The sequence below is a fragment of the Chelonia mydas genome, chromosome 3, assembly GCF_015237465.2.
Source record: "Chelonia mydas isolate rCheMyd1 chromosome 3, rCheMyd1.pri.v2, whole genome shotgun sequence".
NCBI classification, from domain to species: Eukaryota; Metazoa; Chordata; order Testudines; family Cheloniidae; genus Chelonia; species Chelonia mydas.
In genome coordinates, this window is record NC_057851.1 from 131,649,950 (window position 1) to 131,668,666 (window position 18,717).

Genomic DNA, 18,717 nt, shown 5'->3' on the forward strand with positions numbered 1-18,717 from the left:
TAGATGAAGGTTCTTCAGTTCTGGAATTCACTCCCCCCTTGGTCAAAGAGAGCTTGAGATTGTTGACTTCCAGGGCATGCTGCAAGGCTCATGTGTTCTCCCAGGCTTTTGAGGAGTGGGAGTAAGGGATGGAAACTTAGTCCTGATAGAATGGGTGTGTTAGGAAGAGATATATTGATAGTGGGGGTTTTTTGTGTAAATTTTCTAAGAATTTGTATGTATTTATTTAGATTCTGCTCTTATGCAAACTCCACAACAGGCATCCATCCAAACCTGCAATATTTATTCCTCTAGAGGTCAGTCATGCAAGGTGCTGAGCCACTCTTTGAGGTAATGAATGCCCTCAACTACTTCTATAGAAACAAGTGGGAACTGAGGGTGCTCATCACTTCCAAGAATTGCTCAGCACCAAGAATTTCTCAGCATGTTCAGGCCGATAGAGAGCATGGCAGGCATGTTGCATAAATCTAAATAAATGCATTAAGAATAACATATTTTTGAAGATTGCTTGGAAGCATAAAATTTAGAGGCCAAACAATTGCATGGAAGTAATTTAAAAAATACTATAAAGCAGCTATTTAACTTTGCAATTGAGACCATATTATTTTCATGACAAACCTTTTGTAGATCTTCCAAATAAAAATAAAATATGCTCTTACATGTGTTACTAATATGCTGAAATATCAATTTAACTCATCTATTCACTGGGCCTCATTTTACAATGCTGATGTTCAACAAAATTAATTGTAGGATTGCCACTCTCAAAGTGTAATTGTGATACTCATGAGCATTGTTTCAGAATGAGTTGCTGTAAAAGTATTAATTCTAGTGCCGTGTTAATTGAGGGGGATGATTATTAGTCATATCACTGAGGGGGAGGGAAATACTCTCATTGTTTTTATCCTTCTCTGAAATCCTTTTCAGGCCCAGCGGTGGCACCAGGGTAATGAGCATTTTGGCCGCTCTTGGCTGGCAGGGGATGTTGTGGGATGTATGGTTGACATGAATGAGCACACCATGATGTTCACCCTGAATGGTGAAATCCTGCTCGATGACTCAGGTTCAGAGCTTGCATTTAAGGACTTCGAGGTTGGTGATGGTAAGTGGTTGCACGCTTTGTGCTGTTAACTTGCTTTTGTTGCTAGATTGTGCCTATTGTGGGTTGACATCCTTTTAACATGCTCTTTGTGGGTGTACGAGCAGATGAGAATGCAGCTTTGTCACGTGTGCACAGCATAGGTTGGCAGAAAAATACTTGTTACTTGGCATTGCTTTACAGTAACTTTGCTTTCTCTCATTTAGCTGAGAACTGCATAGGGCAAAAGGGTGAACATCAGTGGAAACAGAATAGCAATTACTGTATGATGCTGATCTTGAGCACTAGTATTTCAGTTAGAGCAGCTTGGTTCATCATTTTGTTACAGTACTGAGGCACTTCTTCAGAACTGGTAGCTCACGAAAGCTTATGCTCAAATAAATTGGTTAGTCTCTAAGGTGCCACAAGTACTCCTTTTCTTTTTTCTCCTGATAAAGAAGTTTTATGTGCTTCTATTTCCCATCAAACCAGGCTTTCGTGTACCTTTCTTTCCCCCATCACCTAATTGGGCTTATGTGCACCCACTTCCCATCCATGGGGTTTGTATGCATAAACTTTCATTTACAATATAAATAATGGCTAAAAATTATCCCAATGCCAATATAACATAAAAACAAAACAAACACCACATACCCATTGCACCGCATCATGGCAAAAGTTTTTGTAATAGACTGTGTGTTTTGGGAGAAGCCAATCAACAATGAAAGGTACAACTGCTAAAGAAAACTTTCAGTCACATCTAAAGCTTGAGTAAGTAAATAAATAAACATTTCAGTCTGTCCTGAAGGGCAACAAATCTAATCAGTTTTGTACAAAGGGCAGGAAGAGGTTCCAAAATTGCACCTTTTCTTGTATACGAAGAGATCTACACTTCAAGTACCTCCACTCACTGCAGCAATACTGTTCGGGCATTCTTGTATAAGACAGCTCTCAAATAGTCATGTCTTGTGCCGTTACACTGTTGTACCGCAGATAAACAGTGCATCTTGCTGTCCCATTTCTAGGCAATTGGCTGCAGACTGTTAGCACTCCCATAAGTAATCAAACCACTGTTGGGTGTAACAATATTTACACTTGGGGGGGTTGTTTCTGAGGTTTATCTTCAGGCCCTCAAAAGAAAAATGAAGGTAAATTAAATGTTGGTGCAAAGAAGATGAGCGCTGATTTTGATTTTTACAGTGAAAAGTTTTTCCATTGACTTTGGTGGGCTTTGGATTAGGCCTAATTCTCAAGTTTGCTTTAGTGACAGGATGTAGAATTAAGAATTGATTTTAATAGCTACAGTTGCAGAACCACTGTAGGGCTGCAAATGTCTGATAAAAGTGTTTCTGAATAATTTAGTGTGGTGCTCAGAAAAATCCACACACCCACAAACAAAAATTAAAGTGCTAGATGGAATTTTAAATCTCTCAGACATGACAGGTCCCTGTTAATGGAGATTTGTGTTTGTTCACTGCATATTTTGAAAGTTTGCATTCTGTTTTTCTGAATGATATATATATTGGTAAATAATCTCTAAATGGCTTGCTAGAAACATGATTGTATTGCCCAGTACAATTTCACCCTCAAAATATTCAATGTAGAACACAAAGTTGCTTCATTCTGTCTGCATTTGCAGTATTATGTGACGCAATTTGTGCTTCCAGTTTCAAAAAGGCATTGAAACAACTCTGAGAGATGTTTCTGCAGACATACAAGAGACAATGGGCTTCCTCAAGCCTTGCCTGATATTAATTATTTATAGAGCACTGAGTGTGATCCCATTGTAATAGAAACATATATAGAAGAGAGAGTCCCTATCCTGTACACAAGTTCCTCTCCACATTGTCATCGAAGTGTTGTGGAGCAGTTCATAGAATGCAGAAGGTGTCTAATCAAAAGACCAGTTAACCACTGGGAGTCTTTCCATTCACTTGAGTTGGCTTTGAATCAAATCCTCTTTCTATGACTTCCCTGCTGCCTGTCCCATATTCATGTCATGGGACACTGGTTTTCCTTTTTGGGCCTTGTCCCCGTGCTACACAATGCTGAATATAACAGCACTTTTCTGGGGTCATGAAAATAAATTCTTATTTCTCTCTCTTAATTAAAAAAAAAAGCTTCAGTTTTCTAGTCTGCTGTGGTGTGCATTCATCCCCACTCTAAATATTTTCTGTGCCATATTCACAGAGTGTAAGTAAGTTGATGTAATTGAGCAATAGCACATTGTCGCGTGTGCATTTGTCAGTTGAAATGGCATGTGTCTCTACATGCTAAGGATGCTTACATTGACTGATTAGCATACATCTCTTAGAGTATGTTACTGTGCTTTCAAAATTATAGCTTTTAATAACAGGTTACATTGTACTTTCTTTGGTCTCTGTTTTAGTAGGATGTAGAGTTAGTAGAACTGATGAAGGTTAAATGACTACTCCTGCATCAGCTTTCTCAGCTCTGCCATAAGAAGAGGAAGTGCTCATTTTTGTCAGTGCTGCCCTAGAGCTGCTCCTGGTTTCATTTACATTCCCCACTCAAAGAAGGTGTGGTGAGTGTGAGTAGAAGACTCCTGCTTCCACCTACTAGTGTACTCAATTCTGTGAACTTCGCAGCCCTTATTACTGAACAAGGTCTTACAGCTGTAACTCAGGCTATGTCTACACTACCGTGGTAAGCTGACCTATGTTACGCAACTCCAGCTACGTGAATAACGTAGCTGGAGTTGGCGTACCTTAGGTCGAGTTACAGCAGGGTCTACACTGTGGGGAGTCAACGGGAGAAAATCTCCTGTCGACTTACCTTACTCTTCTCGTTGGGGGTAGAGTACAGGGGTCGACTGGAGAGTGATCTGCTGTCAGTTTGGCAAGTCTTCACTAGACCCACTAAATCGACCACTGGTGGATCGATCTCAGTGTCAATTCCTGCTGTAGTGTAGACCTACCCTCAAAAAGCAGGCAAGAATGATCTCTTCCACCCTCCACCGCAAGCATTGAACTGATAGGGTAATTGAGAGGTTAACAGTGGCCAGTACTGGATGCTTCAGAGGGAAATTTTGGCTGATCCATCCCCTGTTGTCCACTCCCAGCTTCAGGCGGTTGGAGACTTAGGTTGCCGCAGAATGAAGCTTTTCACTTCAGGAAAAAGATAACAATTTGTCAGAGCCATCTGCCCTGCTTTAGAGGACACAGCCTACTTATAAGCCAGTGCTAGTGTTATAACATATTTACAAACAGGGAAAAAGGAACATGGCTCTCTGCCAAGTTACCAATCAGGTTCACAGGCCCCTATTTTAGGGTCTACTGCCAACAAAAAGAGTTCCACAGAATTATGACAGACGGTACCACTTGTGAGATATCATTCTTGTCAGTAGTAAACATAACTATTAAATGATAATTGCACATTATATATGTATGTGCAAGAGAGATTTCATGCAGGAGGTATGGTGTATTCATGCATTATAATTCTGAATATTCAGCCAGGTAAATAGTATGATTCAAATTCCCTCCCCAGTTACACCAATGCAACTTCAGAGTATGATTTTCATGTCTGCACTGTATATGTGGCAAAAAGGTTACAAGTTGCACCCCGTCTTCTCCAAAAGAGTATAAATTACACAGAAATTATGCTGCCCTTATCCTTTTGCATTGAGCAAAGGGTGGCATTATGTGGTTCACCTTGGATGTGGAAAAAGTGGATGGAGTTGTAGTCAGGATCAAATCCCTTATTCAATATGCATCTGCCAGAAGCAACCTGCAGGAGAGGGGAGAGGCAAATCCTACCCTGACTCATGCCCTGTGCAACTGCATCTACTTTGATGTGGTTGCATTGCATGTAAGTCAAGGCAGGATTTGACCTATGGAGCAAATTAATGCTGCCACAGGCATCTTCAACCATTTTCACTCAATTTATGAGGCACCACAGCAAATACTGGTCCACTGTGGGGTATTTGGGGGATTTTGGCTATTGCAGAATGAGTTGGTGATTAATCTGGTGCCTGTGGAACTGGGCTGATGATACAGATTTTCATCTGGATGTCACACTGACTGGTTACTGAGTTAATGAGAACCTCCTGCATTTAGCCAATTGATGTCAAGTGAAAAATTTTCCTGGGTAAGGATTTAGTCCAAAATTCATTGCAACGTTGGCTGTTTGGTCAAATATGCGTAACTTAAAGACAACTTACAGATGTATTTATTGTACTAAGGTATCTCTGAAAAACAGGTATCTGCTAAGGTTATGATTCCTATTCATTTTACCATATTAGTGAATGTGTGATGAGAAGCAACTGTGTACTATATTTCTAATAATGCGTGCCTCTGTGAGAATGCTACTCCAGATCTGACAGACATGCATGCATGCATGTAGTAGAATTAATAATGTATATGTGTCATCTTGTACACCACTCATTTCCCTTTCTTGTTAGGGGGGATGAGATGCAGGACTGCATTTTCATTATATACTCAGCTTCTACACTCCTACTGTTTTCCTGCCTGCTTCTGCTCATCACAGCAACTGCCACTACCTGTATTATGCATAACTAAGCTCTTTCATTTATGAGCTGATTGCTGTAGTAAGGGACTATCTCATCTGAGTTGGATCTCCAATAGCTGTAGATACAGAATTTGGTAAAAATATTGCCACTTCCTTACATGAAACATTGACCCTTGCTAAAACCCACCTTAACTAGCTGCTCTTGTATTGCAAATTCACATGAATTTGATGTAGATGGCATTTGATTCTTCCACTTTCCTGTTTTTGAGTAAATTTTGGAGCTCTTTTTTACATGTTCACTTCTTTTTCTTCAGAGTGGATGACAGGGACTTCTTGAAATTTCATTCTAAATATATATTTTTTCCTTTATGAGACAAAATCCTATCTACATCAAAGAAATACACCTACAGTTTCTTAAATGCTTCATCTGTACTGTCACTAATAACTTCAGTAGCATTCTGACTGTTCCAAAACTCCTCATACAAACATGGCATGCAGTCATAGTTTTCAATCTATAATGCTATTTTTAAAAAAATGAAATCAGGATGCTGGTGTGGAATATTGTATGTTGTTTCCAGAGGCATTTGGATCGAGGTGTATGTTATATCAATGCTACTTGAAGACTTCTTTATATTGAGGATGGTGCAGGGCTGTACTGCTCCACTGAGAGCTCCAGGAGACATTGAGTCACTCAGACACATCACTTCCTCCAGTGCCTGCTTCCTTAGAGTGCCTGGGGAGGAGAATCCTGGCACCACTCTTTACAAGCATGTTGTTGTGGAGTGTGGGGCAGGGCTATAATACCACACACTCTGGAAAGATTAATGCTGCTGTGCGGTAGCTACTTTTGTACTGTCCTTGTGCTCCCTTAGCACAAGAATTGCAGTTGTGCTTTCCCCTTTTGCAAGGGGAGAAATGGGAAGGGAGGCTTTTTGTTCCTTCTTCCTCTTGAATGCCTGCTCAGCGCTGGGCAGTTTTACCCAAGAATGACTGACATTCATATGTTGACCTTCATGCTGAAGAACTCTCAAAGTGCTTTACATCAATAAGAAACAGGGGTAAAGGGAGACAAGGTGTTAGGCAGGCAGGCATGTGGTGTAAGTCTGATAAACTTATATCTAGTTGGGTTTCTCCTGCCATATATAAAGTGGAAACTTGCCAGTGATGAGTTGCATAACAGAGGTCCATGCTGTCTTCTCTGAACACCCTTCCTGTAACTACACTAACTGCTGCCCCCAGGGACAGTTGCTCCCAAGAACAACTCTTCTTGAGTGATGCATCAAGATTTGTCATCCTACTGCAGACAGAGCTGTGATTTTTGGCTTTGCCTAAAAACATTTGCAATCATTCATGGTTCGTTGAACTCTGCAGGATGCATGTTAGCTTCCCTGTAAGTTAAGCTGCGAGGCAAATATTAATTTAAATATATATTGATTTATGCAAATGTAACTCCTCTTGTTATAAATTGTTTAATATGATTTTTCCCATTTAGTTCTCGTATTCTGCTGAGAAATGGTTTGTATAATATTTTAACAATAGATATTTAATAGATTTGCAATAAAAAGTAGTCATAAATCACAGTGGCTGAGCAATCTCATTATCTGTGTGTGAAACTGATGTCTCATTACTAAGAGCCTGGCCACAAAGATAGAAATTCAGATATTAATCTTACCGACTAGAGTCTACGGCTTGTAATTTCTGGCCTTATGTTTATCGTGCTTAACATACATGTAAATGACAGTGAACCTTTTTTATCTGTAATAAAATATTCAAAGGAAGTTTTGAAGTCTGGAAGTTAATGCAGAACAGCATTAACCACTGTGGCTTTTGGCTGTGACATTCTTCTACTTGTGTATGCAGAGCATGTCATGAATGGAGGCTCTGCTCCTTCCCATCCTGCATAGCCCCTAATTTCAGGGGCCCCAAAGAACGGGAAGATCCAGCTGCTCTGCCTGTTGACCATTGCCATTTCTCCTCCCCAATTTCCTTAGTTTCTACTCACCTCTACCAGCGTAATGGAGTGGAGTATCCAGATTTACGTTTCTTGGCGGGCAATACGGGAATTACCTTTTTGACACTTTTATTAAACTTAATAGATTATTTTTTTTAGCAGACAGGTCAAATAAGTTTTCAATAGTATTGTTAGATGAGAGGGGAACAAGAAGGATGAACAGGAGAAAGAAAATACATTTTCTTCATTTTCTAAAATAACAGACTGAACCTAACAACCAGAGATGTCTTAATGTAATTTTTGAAGTGGTGCATAGGTCTTGTGTTTACTCAGCACAGGAGTGAATTTCATTCTTTAATGAATAGGGTCTTCTCTTAGATGTGAAGTACCAAGAGACCAATCTTGTTCTCGTGTTGTGCCCCAGACTTGCACCTGATGCTACACAGGGACAACCCCATCCATCAACTTCACGGAAGTTACAGTACAATATTGCCTACCCTAAGCATTCATAAGTCATGAATCTGACCCCAAAATATCATAAGATTGGTATAAAAATAATGAGATTTAAAGAAATAAATGTGGGTTCTTTTTATTTGCCCGTCTGGTTTTCAAACCTTTAGGTTACCTTTGGGACATGTTTTCAAGTTTTTCTCTGCAGCCATTAGGGCCAGAAACATTCTTTTTAAAGGAAAGGTGAGGTTCTTGTTTTTAAAAAAAAACCCAAACCCCCAGAACTCTGAGCTGAAGCTTGATGAGCAAAATCAAATACTGTAAGACTTGTAAAATCATGAGCGCTGGCAGCACTGGTCATCAGCAGAGAATTTGGCCTTATGTTCAATATGGCAATCACTGCCTGATATTTCTGAACAGTGAATTATCTGGTATGTGATATCATTTCTTGCTGCATCTCCTTTTAGAGAGGCTTGTATACAGAACAATAACAGAGATGTGCTGCTTGCTGATTCCTGGAAGGTAGACTACTACGCCCTTATACAGGAGTTTGTACTTTTTGGGTTTCACGCATTTTTATCCCAAAACATTTCTGACTGTGTTATGTCAAGAAAACACTTCTGTAATATATGGGATGCATAAATTCTTTCTTTCTTTCTTTGGATAGGATTGATACCTGTGTGCAGCCTGGGCTTGTCTCAAGTGGGAAGAATGAACTTTGGCAAAGATGTCAGCTCCCTGAAATATTTTACTATCTGTGGCTTACAAGAAGGCTATGAACCCTTTGCTGTTAATACAAACAGAGACATTACCATGTGGCTGAGCAAGAGACTCCCTCAGTTTTTCCCAGTGCCACCAAACCATGAACACATTGAGGTTTGTGTTCTACATTAAGGTTTCCTGTTAATTTTTCAGGAATTTGTTTTAATTAAATGAACTTTACAGTTAACTTGCTGCTTTTGCTAGTTCAGCCTTCCCTTTGAATATGGATATAAGTGTTGGCATCTGACATGCACTCACTCACCCTGGTAAAGTTGTAATGAAAATGATTGTAGCTCAATGAGAACATGATAATGAATTCTGTCAGCCAATGAGTGATCTCTTGGAAGAGTACGAATGTATTAGACTCCTAAATAAACAATAAAATAATATGTTAAGCTTGCCAAGTTGAGCTGTCAAAAGCCTGAAAGATCCAGAGTTAAGGTTGCTTCTGCAACCTTAATGCTACCCCTTTGCATGAGTACATTATGAAACAATCTTTAATTATATTGTTTTTAACGTAAAGATTCCTGCTTCATTCAATAGTGTAGATCAGATAGTGCCCCATATGTGAGGTAAATTTTTAATACTTGCTTTTATCTTGTTGTCCCATAAGTTTTATACTGCACTCTATACAAACTCCACACTGAATGAGACAAGGATTCTACCCCCCCCCAAAAAAGTCAAAGATTATGAGTAATATTTTCACAGGCACCTAAGTGACTTAAGCTCAGTTTTTAAGAGGTACGTAGACCTTTCTCTAATCAGCACTGCGACTCCTAAATATCATTTTTAAAAGTGACACAGGCTCTTTGGAGTCTCTTATTGACTTTTAATGAGCCTTAGGCTCCTAAGTCTCATTTTCAAAAGGGACTTAGGTTCCTAAGTCAGCTGAGCAAAGGAACACCTAAACACTTTTAAAAATCTGGGTCTTACGGTACTAAATGACTTAGGTTCTTTTGAAAATATTACCCTGTATCATAAGGCATATGCACAAGGGAGCAGAGTTAAGACTGCCTTGGTAACCGTCATCTCATTAGGTATTTTCCTAACTTCTGTGACCTCACCTTTGCGATCTTAACAGTATTTCTCTCTCTCAAAATATGGACTGTAATATATAAAGACACTTCAGAGTTCTACATGTACTGTTGCTGACTGTCCTCCACAGGCATTTAAATACAGGAACCAAAATTCCGGTCACCTTTTTATGCTCTCGTGCACAAATTCAATGTAATACTCTAAATTCAGTGTTCAACGGAAATTGTTACTCAATTTATATATGGACCCATGTGCATAGACAATAGGACGTTTGCAGATTGTTTGTTTTATCCAATAACAAAAATCTGTACAAATGCATACATTTTCAAAATACATATAACTCTATAAAATTGCAATCAGTTTTTACCAGACCACATGAAAGCCACATTTGAATGAAATAGAAACTCTGTCCCTACTGAAGTATATCAGGAAGCATAGGTAAAAAGAAATATTGTTCTTTCTCTTATATCTGTGCCTTGTGTTTGAGTTATTATGGATCATACCGACCAAGGTTGGATTACTATTGCAAAAAATAGTGGGGATAGTCTTTGACTGTATATCCAGTTTATAAGTGCTAAAAGGAAGCAATTCCATTCACTTGTCAATGGATTTACCTGCTCTTGCTGCTATAGTGCATGCTGATGTTTAATTAAATGTCTAAGCCATATTGTAACATTTAATCATTTTGTAACTCTAAATACTTTAAATATATTATGCTAAAAATCAAACTGGAACATTTGGGAGGAGGCGGAGAAGACATTTACTTTTATAATAAATGAGCTTTTATATTTGATAGGTGATGAGAATAGATGGCACCGTAGACAGCTCCCCCTGTTTGAAGGTCACACAGAAGTCCTTTGGCTCACAGAACAGCAAAATAGGCATCATGTTTTTTCGCTTGAGCATGCCAATTGAGTGTGCAGAAGTATTCTCCAAAACATCAGCAGGAGGGTTGCCAGGCACTGGTCTTTTTGGCCCAAAAAGCGACTTGGAGGATTATGATGCTGATTCTGATTTTGAGGTTCTGATGAAGACAGCTCATGGTCACCTAGTGCCTGATCGGACAGAAAAAGAAAAAGAAGCTACAAAACAAGAGTTCAATAACCACAAGGATTACGCTCAAGAGAAACCTTCACGTCTTAAACAAAGGTCAGTAACATATTTGATCTGTTTTTGTCATAATACGGTGGGTTGGGTTTGCTTTAAACATTACTAGAAAATTCATTTTAAATCCCTCTCCATATCACCCGTAAAAGTTTTCTGTGGAGAGTTTGTAAAGTTGTGGTTAGTGCTAAACTGACAGGACTCCTTGGTTCTATTCCCAGCTCTGCCACTGAATCATTGTGTAACAATAATCATATCATTTAACCTCCCTGTACCTCACTTTCATCATCTGTTAAATAGAAGAAACAGAAATCTATAAAAGAAGCCTTCCTCTAAGGGTATTGTGAGGCTAAATGCAGTCTTTTGACATTCTCAGATGAAAGGCACTCTAAAAGTGCCAGAGGGTTTTTTCTGATCCTGTCAAAACTAGGAAATACTGGAAATTTCATCAGAAAATGATGCTTATAAGACTTCCAGCAAAGGCCAAAGATATTTAGATAAGCTTTGGTGAATATCTGAACTTTCATGGTCTTTCTCCGTGCCCCAATTAAGTGAGGCAAGAATATTCACTATGTTATATCTTTATCGTTTTCAGAGGTAATCAAACAAACCCTCCCCTTCCCCATCTGATCCATGAGATACTCATACCCAAACTTAGTAACTGTCCAGATATATTACTGAAACCTTCATCTTTCCATTCCCTTTCTACTTTTGCTCGCCCCCTAGCATGTTGTGTTACGTTAAATTGTAAAGTTTTAGAACAGGGGCAGTGGATAAAATTTTCAAAAGCTCCATACTGACTTAGGAGCCTAAGTCCATTTTTATAAGTGACATAAGTACTTAAGAGACAAACACTCATTTCAAGTCAATGGAACTTAGGCTCCTAAATGACTTTTGAGAATAGGATTTAAGCTTCTAAGTCACTTAGGCAAGTTTGAAAATTTTACCCTGTGTCTTCTGTAAAGCACCTATTCTACCCATACCTGATGTAAACAATAAATAACAATCTGGACCCAACTACTAAATCTTTTAGGGTAATTTATATTTGCGGAATTCCTGTGTGTGTGCGTGTGTGTGTGCGTGTGCGTGTTTGTGTGTATTGATTTGCTCAGAATTGATATAGGTTGTGATTTTACTCCGTCCTCAGTACTTTGCTGTATTACAGGTTTATGCTCAGAAGGACAAAGCCAGATTACAGCACAAGCCACTCTGCACGGCTCACAGAGGATGTTCTGGCAGATGACAGAGACGACTATGATTACTTGATGCATACTTCTACGGTATGGCAACGCAGTGTTCATATTTTTGCTATTTGCTTTTCTAACAATTGCTTACTTTTGCTAGTAGGAGTCTCAGTGAACACATTCAATTTTTCTCCCTTTTATTTCCAGGCCATATTTTTTATGCAGTTTTCTGCAGTAGTACTGTGTAACAAAACTTGAGATCACCACACTCATTCCATTTTGACCTGCCTCCTACCTAGCCCCAAATCCAAAACAACTCCTATTCGAAGAGACTTAACTTAGCTTGGATCTGTGCTTAAAAGAACTTCCATGGGCAACAGAACAAGGGCAGAATATGGCCCTATTTTGAAACAGCTAGTCAAGCCCAGAGCTACTCAAACATAGAGAGTTAAAGAGTCAACAACTAAATACATGATCCTGATTCAGAGTATGAAATGTGAAAGTCCCATTGAAAGTAATGGGAGTTTTGTGCATGGATCAGTGACAGGCTCAGCCCCTTAAATCTGCTCAGTTTACTGTGTTTCCAGTGTTTGCTGGCATAATAATGCATCTGTATGTCTATTAATCCTCTACTACTGTAATGTGAACATACCGCCAATGTTTCTGCATGCATCTTTTTTTATCCTCCTCGTCTTTCAGTTTAAATCAGACCGCTTTTTTGAAGAACATGTCCGTGCAAAGCAATCATCATTCTTCCATTGTTCTACTAATGAATTACTCTTGAACAAGACTCTATCTGTTCACAAAAGCTGATTCATCCCAGTTAGACTGTGAAAAATAAACTATGAGATTTTAAAACAACAAATTAATTCTGAATCAAAATTATAACATACACCAGATATTAACACCATGCGATATTGTTAATTTATTGACAGTACTATTACTCAGTGAGAATATTTCCTGGGCAAGAACCTGCTAATGTCTGGGTGGGCTGGATTACATCTGACTTCCATCAATATGACATGACCTTTGACTTGGACAGAGTACGCACCGTTACAGTGACACTAGGGGATGAAAAAGGAAAGGTTCATGAGAGGTTGGTTCCAATTATTTTTCTTTTTAATTGAATTGTTTTATACTTGGTATGTTTTTAAACATCTAGCACCTGGTATAAAATGGGTATTACAGAGGAGAATCAGGCCTGTAAATGTTGAGGGGTCAACCAATGAAATTAATAGGGAGCAGGAACAAATAAAAGGAAGTACTTTTTCGCACAATGCACAGTCAATCTGTGGAACTCATTGCCAGGGGATGCTGTGAAGGCCAAAAGTATAACTGGGTTCAAAAAAGAATTAGATAAATTCGTGGAGGATAAGTCCATCAATGGCTATTAGCCAAGATGGTCAGAGATGCAACCCCATGCTCTGGATGTCTCTAGACTGTGACTGCCAGAAGCTGGGAGTGGATGACAGGGGATGGGTCACTTGATGATTATCTGTTCTGGTCATTCTCTCTGAAGCACCTGGCATTGGCCACTGTCAAAAGACAGGATACTGGGCTAGAGCAGTGGTTGTCAAACGGGGTATGCAGAGGTCTTCCAGGGCATATATTAACTCATCTAGATATTTGCCTAGTATTACATTAAGTTACACAAAAAGCACTACCGAAGTCAGTACAACTTAAAATTTCATACAATTACTTGTTAATACTGCGCTATATACTGAAATGTAAGTACAACGCTTATATTCCAATTGATTTATTTTATAATTATATGATAAAAAGGAGAAAGTAAACAATTTTTCAGTAATAGTGTGCTGTGACCCTTCTGTATTTTTATGTCTGATTTTGTAAGTACGTAGTTTTTAGGTGAGGGGAAACTTGGGGATACGCAAGACAGATCAGACTCCTGAAAGGGGTACAGTTGTCGGAAAAGGTTTAGAACCACTGGATGGACCAATGATCTGACCCAGTATAGCTGCTGTTATGTTTTTGTTTGGAAACGTGAAGTCAAGATCCATGGATGTAGTACCATGTTATTGAAAGTAAAATAACTGATGACAGGTAAAGGTGCAGTAAAGTTTCATCACTAATATAATTTACCTGTTTGTATCTCCACTGCGAAGAATACGTGGAATAATTGCCTGATCAAAATTATGTATATTGAAAAATAGAAGCAGTACCGCCTTTGTGTGCCATTTCAGTCATTCAGGCCCCGAGCCTGCAAAATCTTCAGTCTGCAAAATCAAGTGAGAACAGTCTCTTGTTAGAATTGTGGTATGTCCTGCTTCTAGTCAGGCCAGAATTAGGCTGGCTGTTCTTATGCTTTCACGGCATTTCTGCTTATGGTGCAGGTCAGAATCTGTAAGTTCAGGGATGCATAAAAATAAATGATTTAAAATGTTAACTCCTGGAATCTCTTTTGTCTGGTTCATGTAAAGGTTTGGGCTGGTTCTTGTTTTGTCAGAAATAATTCTTCCATCTTTACGGAACTTTGGAAAATCCATGGTGTGAAATTCTGGCTTCATTGCCATCGGTGGGAGTTTTGCTATGAATAAGGCCAGGATTTCAACCATGGCGTTAATAGAACATTCCAGTTTCAGCAGTAGCCTGATGGTTGCAACAGCGTAATTTAATTTGAATAAACAGACTACAACAATACCTTCCCATACAAGCTCACCTGCTAGCCACAAATGTATCTCTTGAAATTCAGTATCAAACGCAGCAACTGCTATATGGTGTGCGCTGGAGAGAGCATGAGCCCTGGACAAGGACGCAACAACAATGGACTAGAGATTGGTTGCGTGGTCGATGCTGCCAGTGGTCTGCTAACCTTCACTGCTAATGGCAAGGAACTGAGCACCTATTATCAGGTATATATTTATTTGGTTTTGTCACCTCATCCAGATGAGAAAAGCTAGTAGATTGAATTTTACTAGCCTTATTTATTAATAGAAATGAAAGGAAAAGAGATTGCCTCTGATGCGATTGTAATCTTCTCTCTCTTCTGAACCCCAATTATGATCTTCTAGAGTTTCACGCAGTAGTTTGTACCTATAAGCAGTTGACACAAGTGATAGGTTTCCTAGCATTGATGGTGTTTTGCTATCTTCAGTCACTGTGTATTTCTGTTTGTGATTTAGGTTGAACCAAGTACTAAGTTATTTCCTGCAGTATTTGCACAAGCTACAAGCCCCAATGTTTTCCAGTTTGAGTTGGGAAGGATAAAGGTAAATAAGGCCATACTTATTCGTTTCTCTATAAGTTTAATTGTTATATCAGATAATATCCAGTTGTTGCTATTTTGTTGAATTCAGTATGTTCCCGGTGTTGGGGATATTTTTGTTGGTGCAATTGTTTAGTATAGCATTTTGTAAGGCACATATTTTGGTTCTTGCCTGCAAGTAGGCTTGGAAATTTGATCTTATGGCACAGAATAAAACAATTTTGTTAAGGTTGCATCTGAGAACTTAAATATTTCCAAACTGTAAATGCAATATTTATTTCTTATGCTTGTCACCCTTCATGCTGTATGTCATGCAATGAATAAAAATGACTAGATCAATTTTAAAGTATGCACTATTTATTCATTAGATCATATCATGTCTTCTCTGAAGCCATCACATCTATGGTATGAACATGTAAGGTAGTCACAGCTAAAATGAATGCGAACATTGGGAGGAATCTCACCCTTTTGTGAAAAGATTCTAAAATCACACGTTCCTGCAGTGTGAATGTGTGAGGTACTCTTCACATTGTGAAAGGGACTATATGCTCATTTTATCGGTCACTACTGCAAATTTAGTCAATTTCTGTAACTCTCATTATTTCACTCCCCGAACCTGGTTATATTTTGTCATTCTTTAGCAAAGAACAGTTATGATAGTTATATACAGATTTGTATCACAAAAGTTACTGTGTGTATTAGCTGAATTTAATGATTTGGGATATTTAGTGCTGGATTGAGGCCATGTCTACACTTACATGACTACACTTACACTGTACCGATACAGCTGTGCCGCTGTAAGAGCGCTCATGTAGATGCATTATGCTGATGGGAGGGAGCTCTCCCATTGACATAATAAAACCAGCTCAACAATCTATGTCGGTGCAAGAGCATTTTTTTCACACCCCAGAGCGACAAAAGTTTTGCCGACATAAGTGTTAGTGTAGACATGGCCTGAGTCTCCAGGCTTACTGTGCAGCAGCGTGTTGCTGTGCCTTCTCAGGAGGAGCATCAGGAACAATTGTGGCTTCGAGAGGCACGATTCTTCTTCCATCTTTTCTTTTGTTGCAGGGAGTAATTTCATAAAATACTGTTGGCGATGTAGCATACTCCATATCTGTCCGCACAGCCAGTTACTCTAACAGTTGTAATGCTTGCTGTGCAAACTAAGGACTCATCCACTCCATGTCCATTCCCTTCCCATAGGCTTGTCGTTGGATGTATAGGTTGGGCAGCCCCTGCTATCTCTCCTGTCCCATGCTCAGAGGCACGATCTGGGTATGTCCTTGGTGGCTGGACATGGACAGGGGGTAGTAGAGGCCTTACTGCCCTGTGTATCTATAGAGGACCAGAGCCGAATCTAGTCTTCAGTGCCTATTTTTCTGAAGCTCAAAATGCCTTTATTAAGACCTTGGTTTGGCTTTAACAATCAGCAACAAGTCCTGAGAAGTGATTTTTTGTAATAGGAGAGAGTGGCAAGCCTTCTGGAGAAGGGACTGCCACTTATGTGCTTTTACAGCCCAAGGGGGCCCTGATCCTAACTGAGACCTCTTGGTCCTATCGCAATATAAACAATCAGTATTGGTAGTATAAATAATATCAAAATGATAGAATTCAAATGTACACTTGTGTAGGTAAAAATGGTGAGAATTTTCATTTTTAAATATATCCAATGCACTGATGTCTGTTTTAACTCAGAGTCAGTTTATATGTATGGGATACTGTGTAGTCTCATGAAAAGGGTTGCAGCCCAGAAGAACTAACACAGACTTTTTAAGGTTCCATGGAGGCCTCTAAATCCTATTCTTCATGCCGAAATTAGCTTCTTCTGAATTAGGAGGAGAACATAATAACTTGTGATGGTGGAGATGGGGGTACAATTTTTGGTTTAAATGCCCATGGCAAACCCTTACTCTTACAAATAGGGCCACGGGATCATAAATGTCCATACAGAAGAGATTGGGCTTCAGTTTTCAAGGATTCACCCGAACTGCTTGCTTCTAGCGAACTTGAATTGCACAGAACTTGAACTCTGTCTCAGAGGAATGAAAGACTGAGGTTTCAGCAGGAGTAAAGGATTACTAGATTTCATATCTCTGGTTTCAGGGCAGCTAGATATTAAACCTCTATGACATCCCTTTAGGCAAGTTCTATTTAGTGTTTTATATTTTGCTTTGAGAACCACCAGTCCCCAGCCTGTTTTGGGAGCTGCATAAAATGCGACATTCCTACCATACTATGCGTGTTTCATTGCATTGATTTCTTATCTGTTTGGAGCACATTTGTCTTGTGTATTATCATACATTGGCATTGTCCTATAGTGATTATAAAACTGACTGTCTCTTCTCTTGCTGTCTCCAGAATGTAATGCCATTGTCTGCTGGCTTGTTCAAAAGCGAGCATAAAAACCCAGTCCCTCAATGCCCTCCCCGTCTCCATGTCCAGTTTTTGACCCATGTGCTGTGGAGCAGAATGCCAAACCACTTTCTGAAGGTTGATATCTCACGGGTCAGTGAACGTCAAGGCTGGATGGTACAGTGCTTGGATCCTTTGCAGTTCATGTCTCTCCATATCCCAGAAGAAAACAGGTTGGCTTTGTTTGTATGTATAAACTGAATGAGAGTAGGTGTGGGTTTTATGAGGTCAGACAAGTAGCAAGAAAATAGCCTGCTAGACAGTCAGTTACCTTTCTCTCTTGCATGTGTATAATATATATAAATACAAATAATATATTCTGACATAGAAAGGAATCCCTTCTTGTGGGCCCCAATTAAATTCAATTAGTGAATTATTAACTGGGTCACATGAATATAATCACTGGTTTTATTAAACTGTTTCTAGTCGTGTTCAACAACAAGAGATCTCTTGAATTAAAGACACATTGCCAGTTAGCATTTATGACAGATTTGGGTTTCTTCTCCTCAGGGAGAAGCACATGCTTCTGTGGACGCCAGAACTACATAGAGATGTAGACAAGGCATGCCTGATTTTGTTTTGTATATTATTTTGCTGAGAGGGGAAATATGTACAAAGCTGCTGGTAAATTTTGAAACTGATCCTTACAAAGCATTAGGTCAGAAGGGAGGGAGCCTCAGTTGTAGCTTGTGTGTGTACAAAGTTTTTCAGTGCTTTTTTTTTTTGTAGTCTAGTAATTTACTTGGATTTTTGTGTTAGCAATAATCAAACAACTGATATGCTGTGTGCTTTAAGGCTCATCAAAACTCAATTTCGGTAGAACAAACGGACTGTTTTGGTTATCTTCAGATATATTATCTTCAAACCTATGCATGAGATATGTGGAGAGTGAGAATTAGTGCATTGTGGTCCCTAGTGAAAAACCAAAATATCGTGTGCAGCTTGAGTATATTTGTTAAAAAATATTGTGGGGCAAATTCTGCTACTTTTCCCAGGGCTATGAAGGGCCTCAGGGGAAGTGGAACGGACT

The 18,717-nt window shown here is 39.2% G+C and overlaps 1 protein-coding gene across 2 annotated transcripts in view; it reads left to right on the forward strand.

The window, feature by feature from the left end:
* RYR2 (ryanodine receptor 2) overlaps positions 1 to 18,717 on the forward strand; it is a 699,456-nt gene that overhangs the window by 416,811 nt on the left and 263,928 nt on the right. For both annotated transcript variants that reach the window (XM_043544343.1, XM_043544344.1), the window contains 8 exons: positions 925 to 1,099; positions 8,632 to 8,840; positions 10,558 to 10,910; positions 12,031 to 12,145; positions 12,985 to 13,145; positions 14,760 to 14,919; positions 15,190 to 15,276; positions 17,634 to 17,860. In XM_043544343.1, coding sequence (XP_043400278.1) covers positions 925 to 1,099; positions 8,632 to 8,840; positions 10,558 to 10,910; positions 12,031 to 12,145; positions 12,985 to 13,145; positions 14,760 to 14,919; positions 15,190 to 15,276; positions 17,634 to 17,860 — 1,487 coding nt within the window. The remainder of the gene's footprint in view (positions 1 to 924; positions 1,100 to 8,631; positions 8,841 to 10,557; positions 10,911 to 12,030; positions 12,146 to 12,984; positions 13,146 to 14,759; positions 14,920 to 15,189; positions 15,277 to 17,633; positions 17,861 to 18,717) is intronic.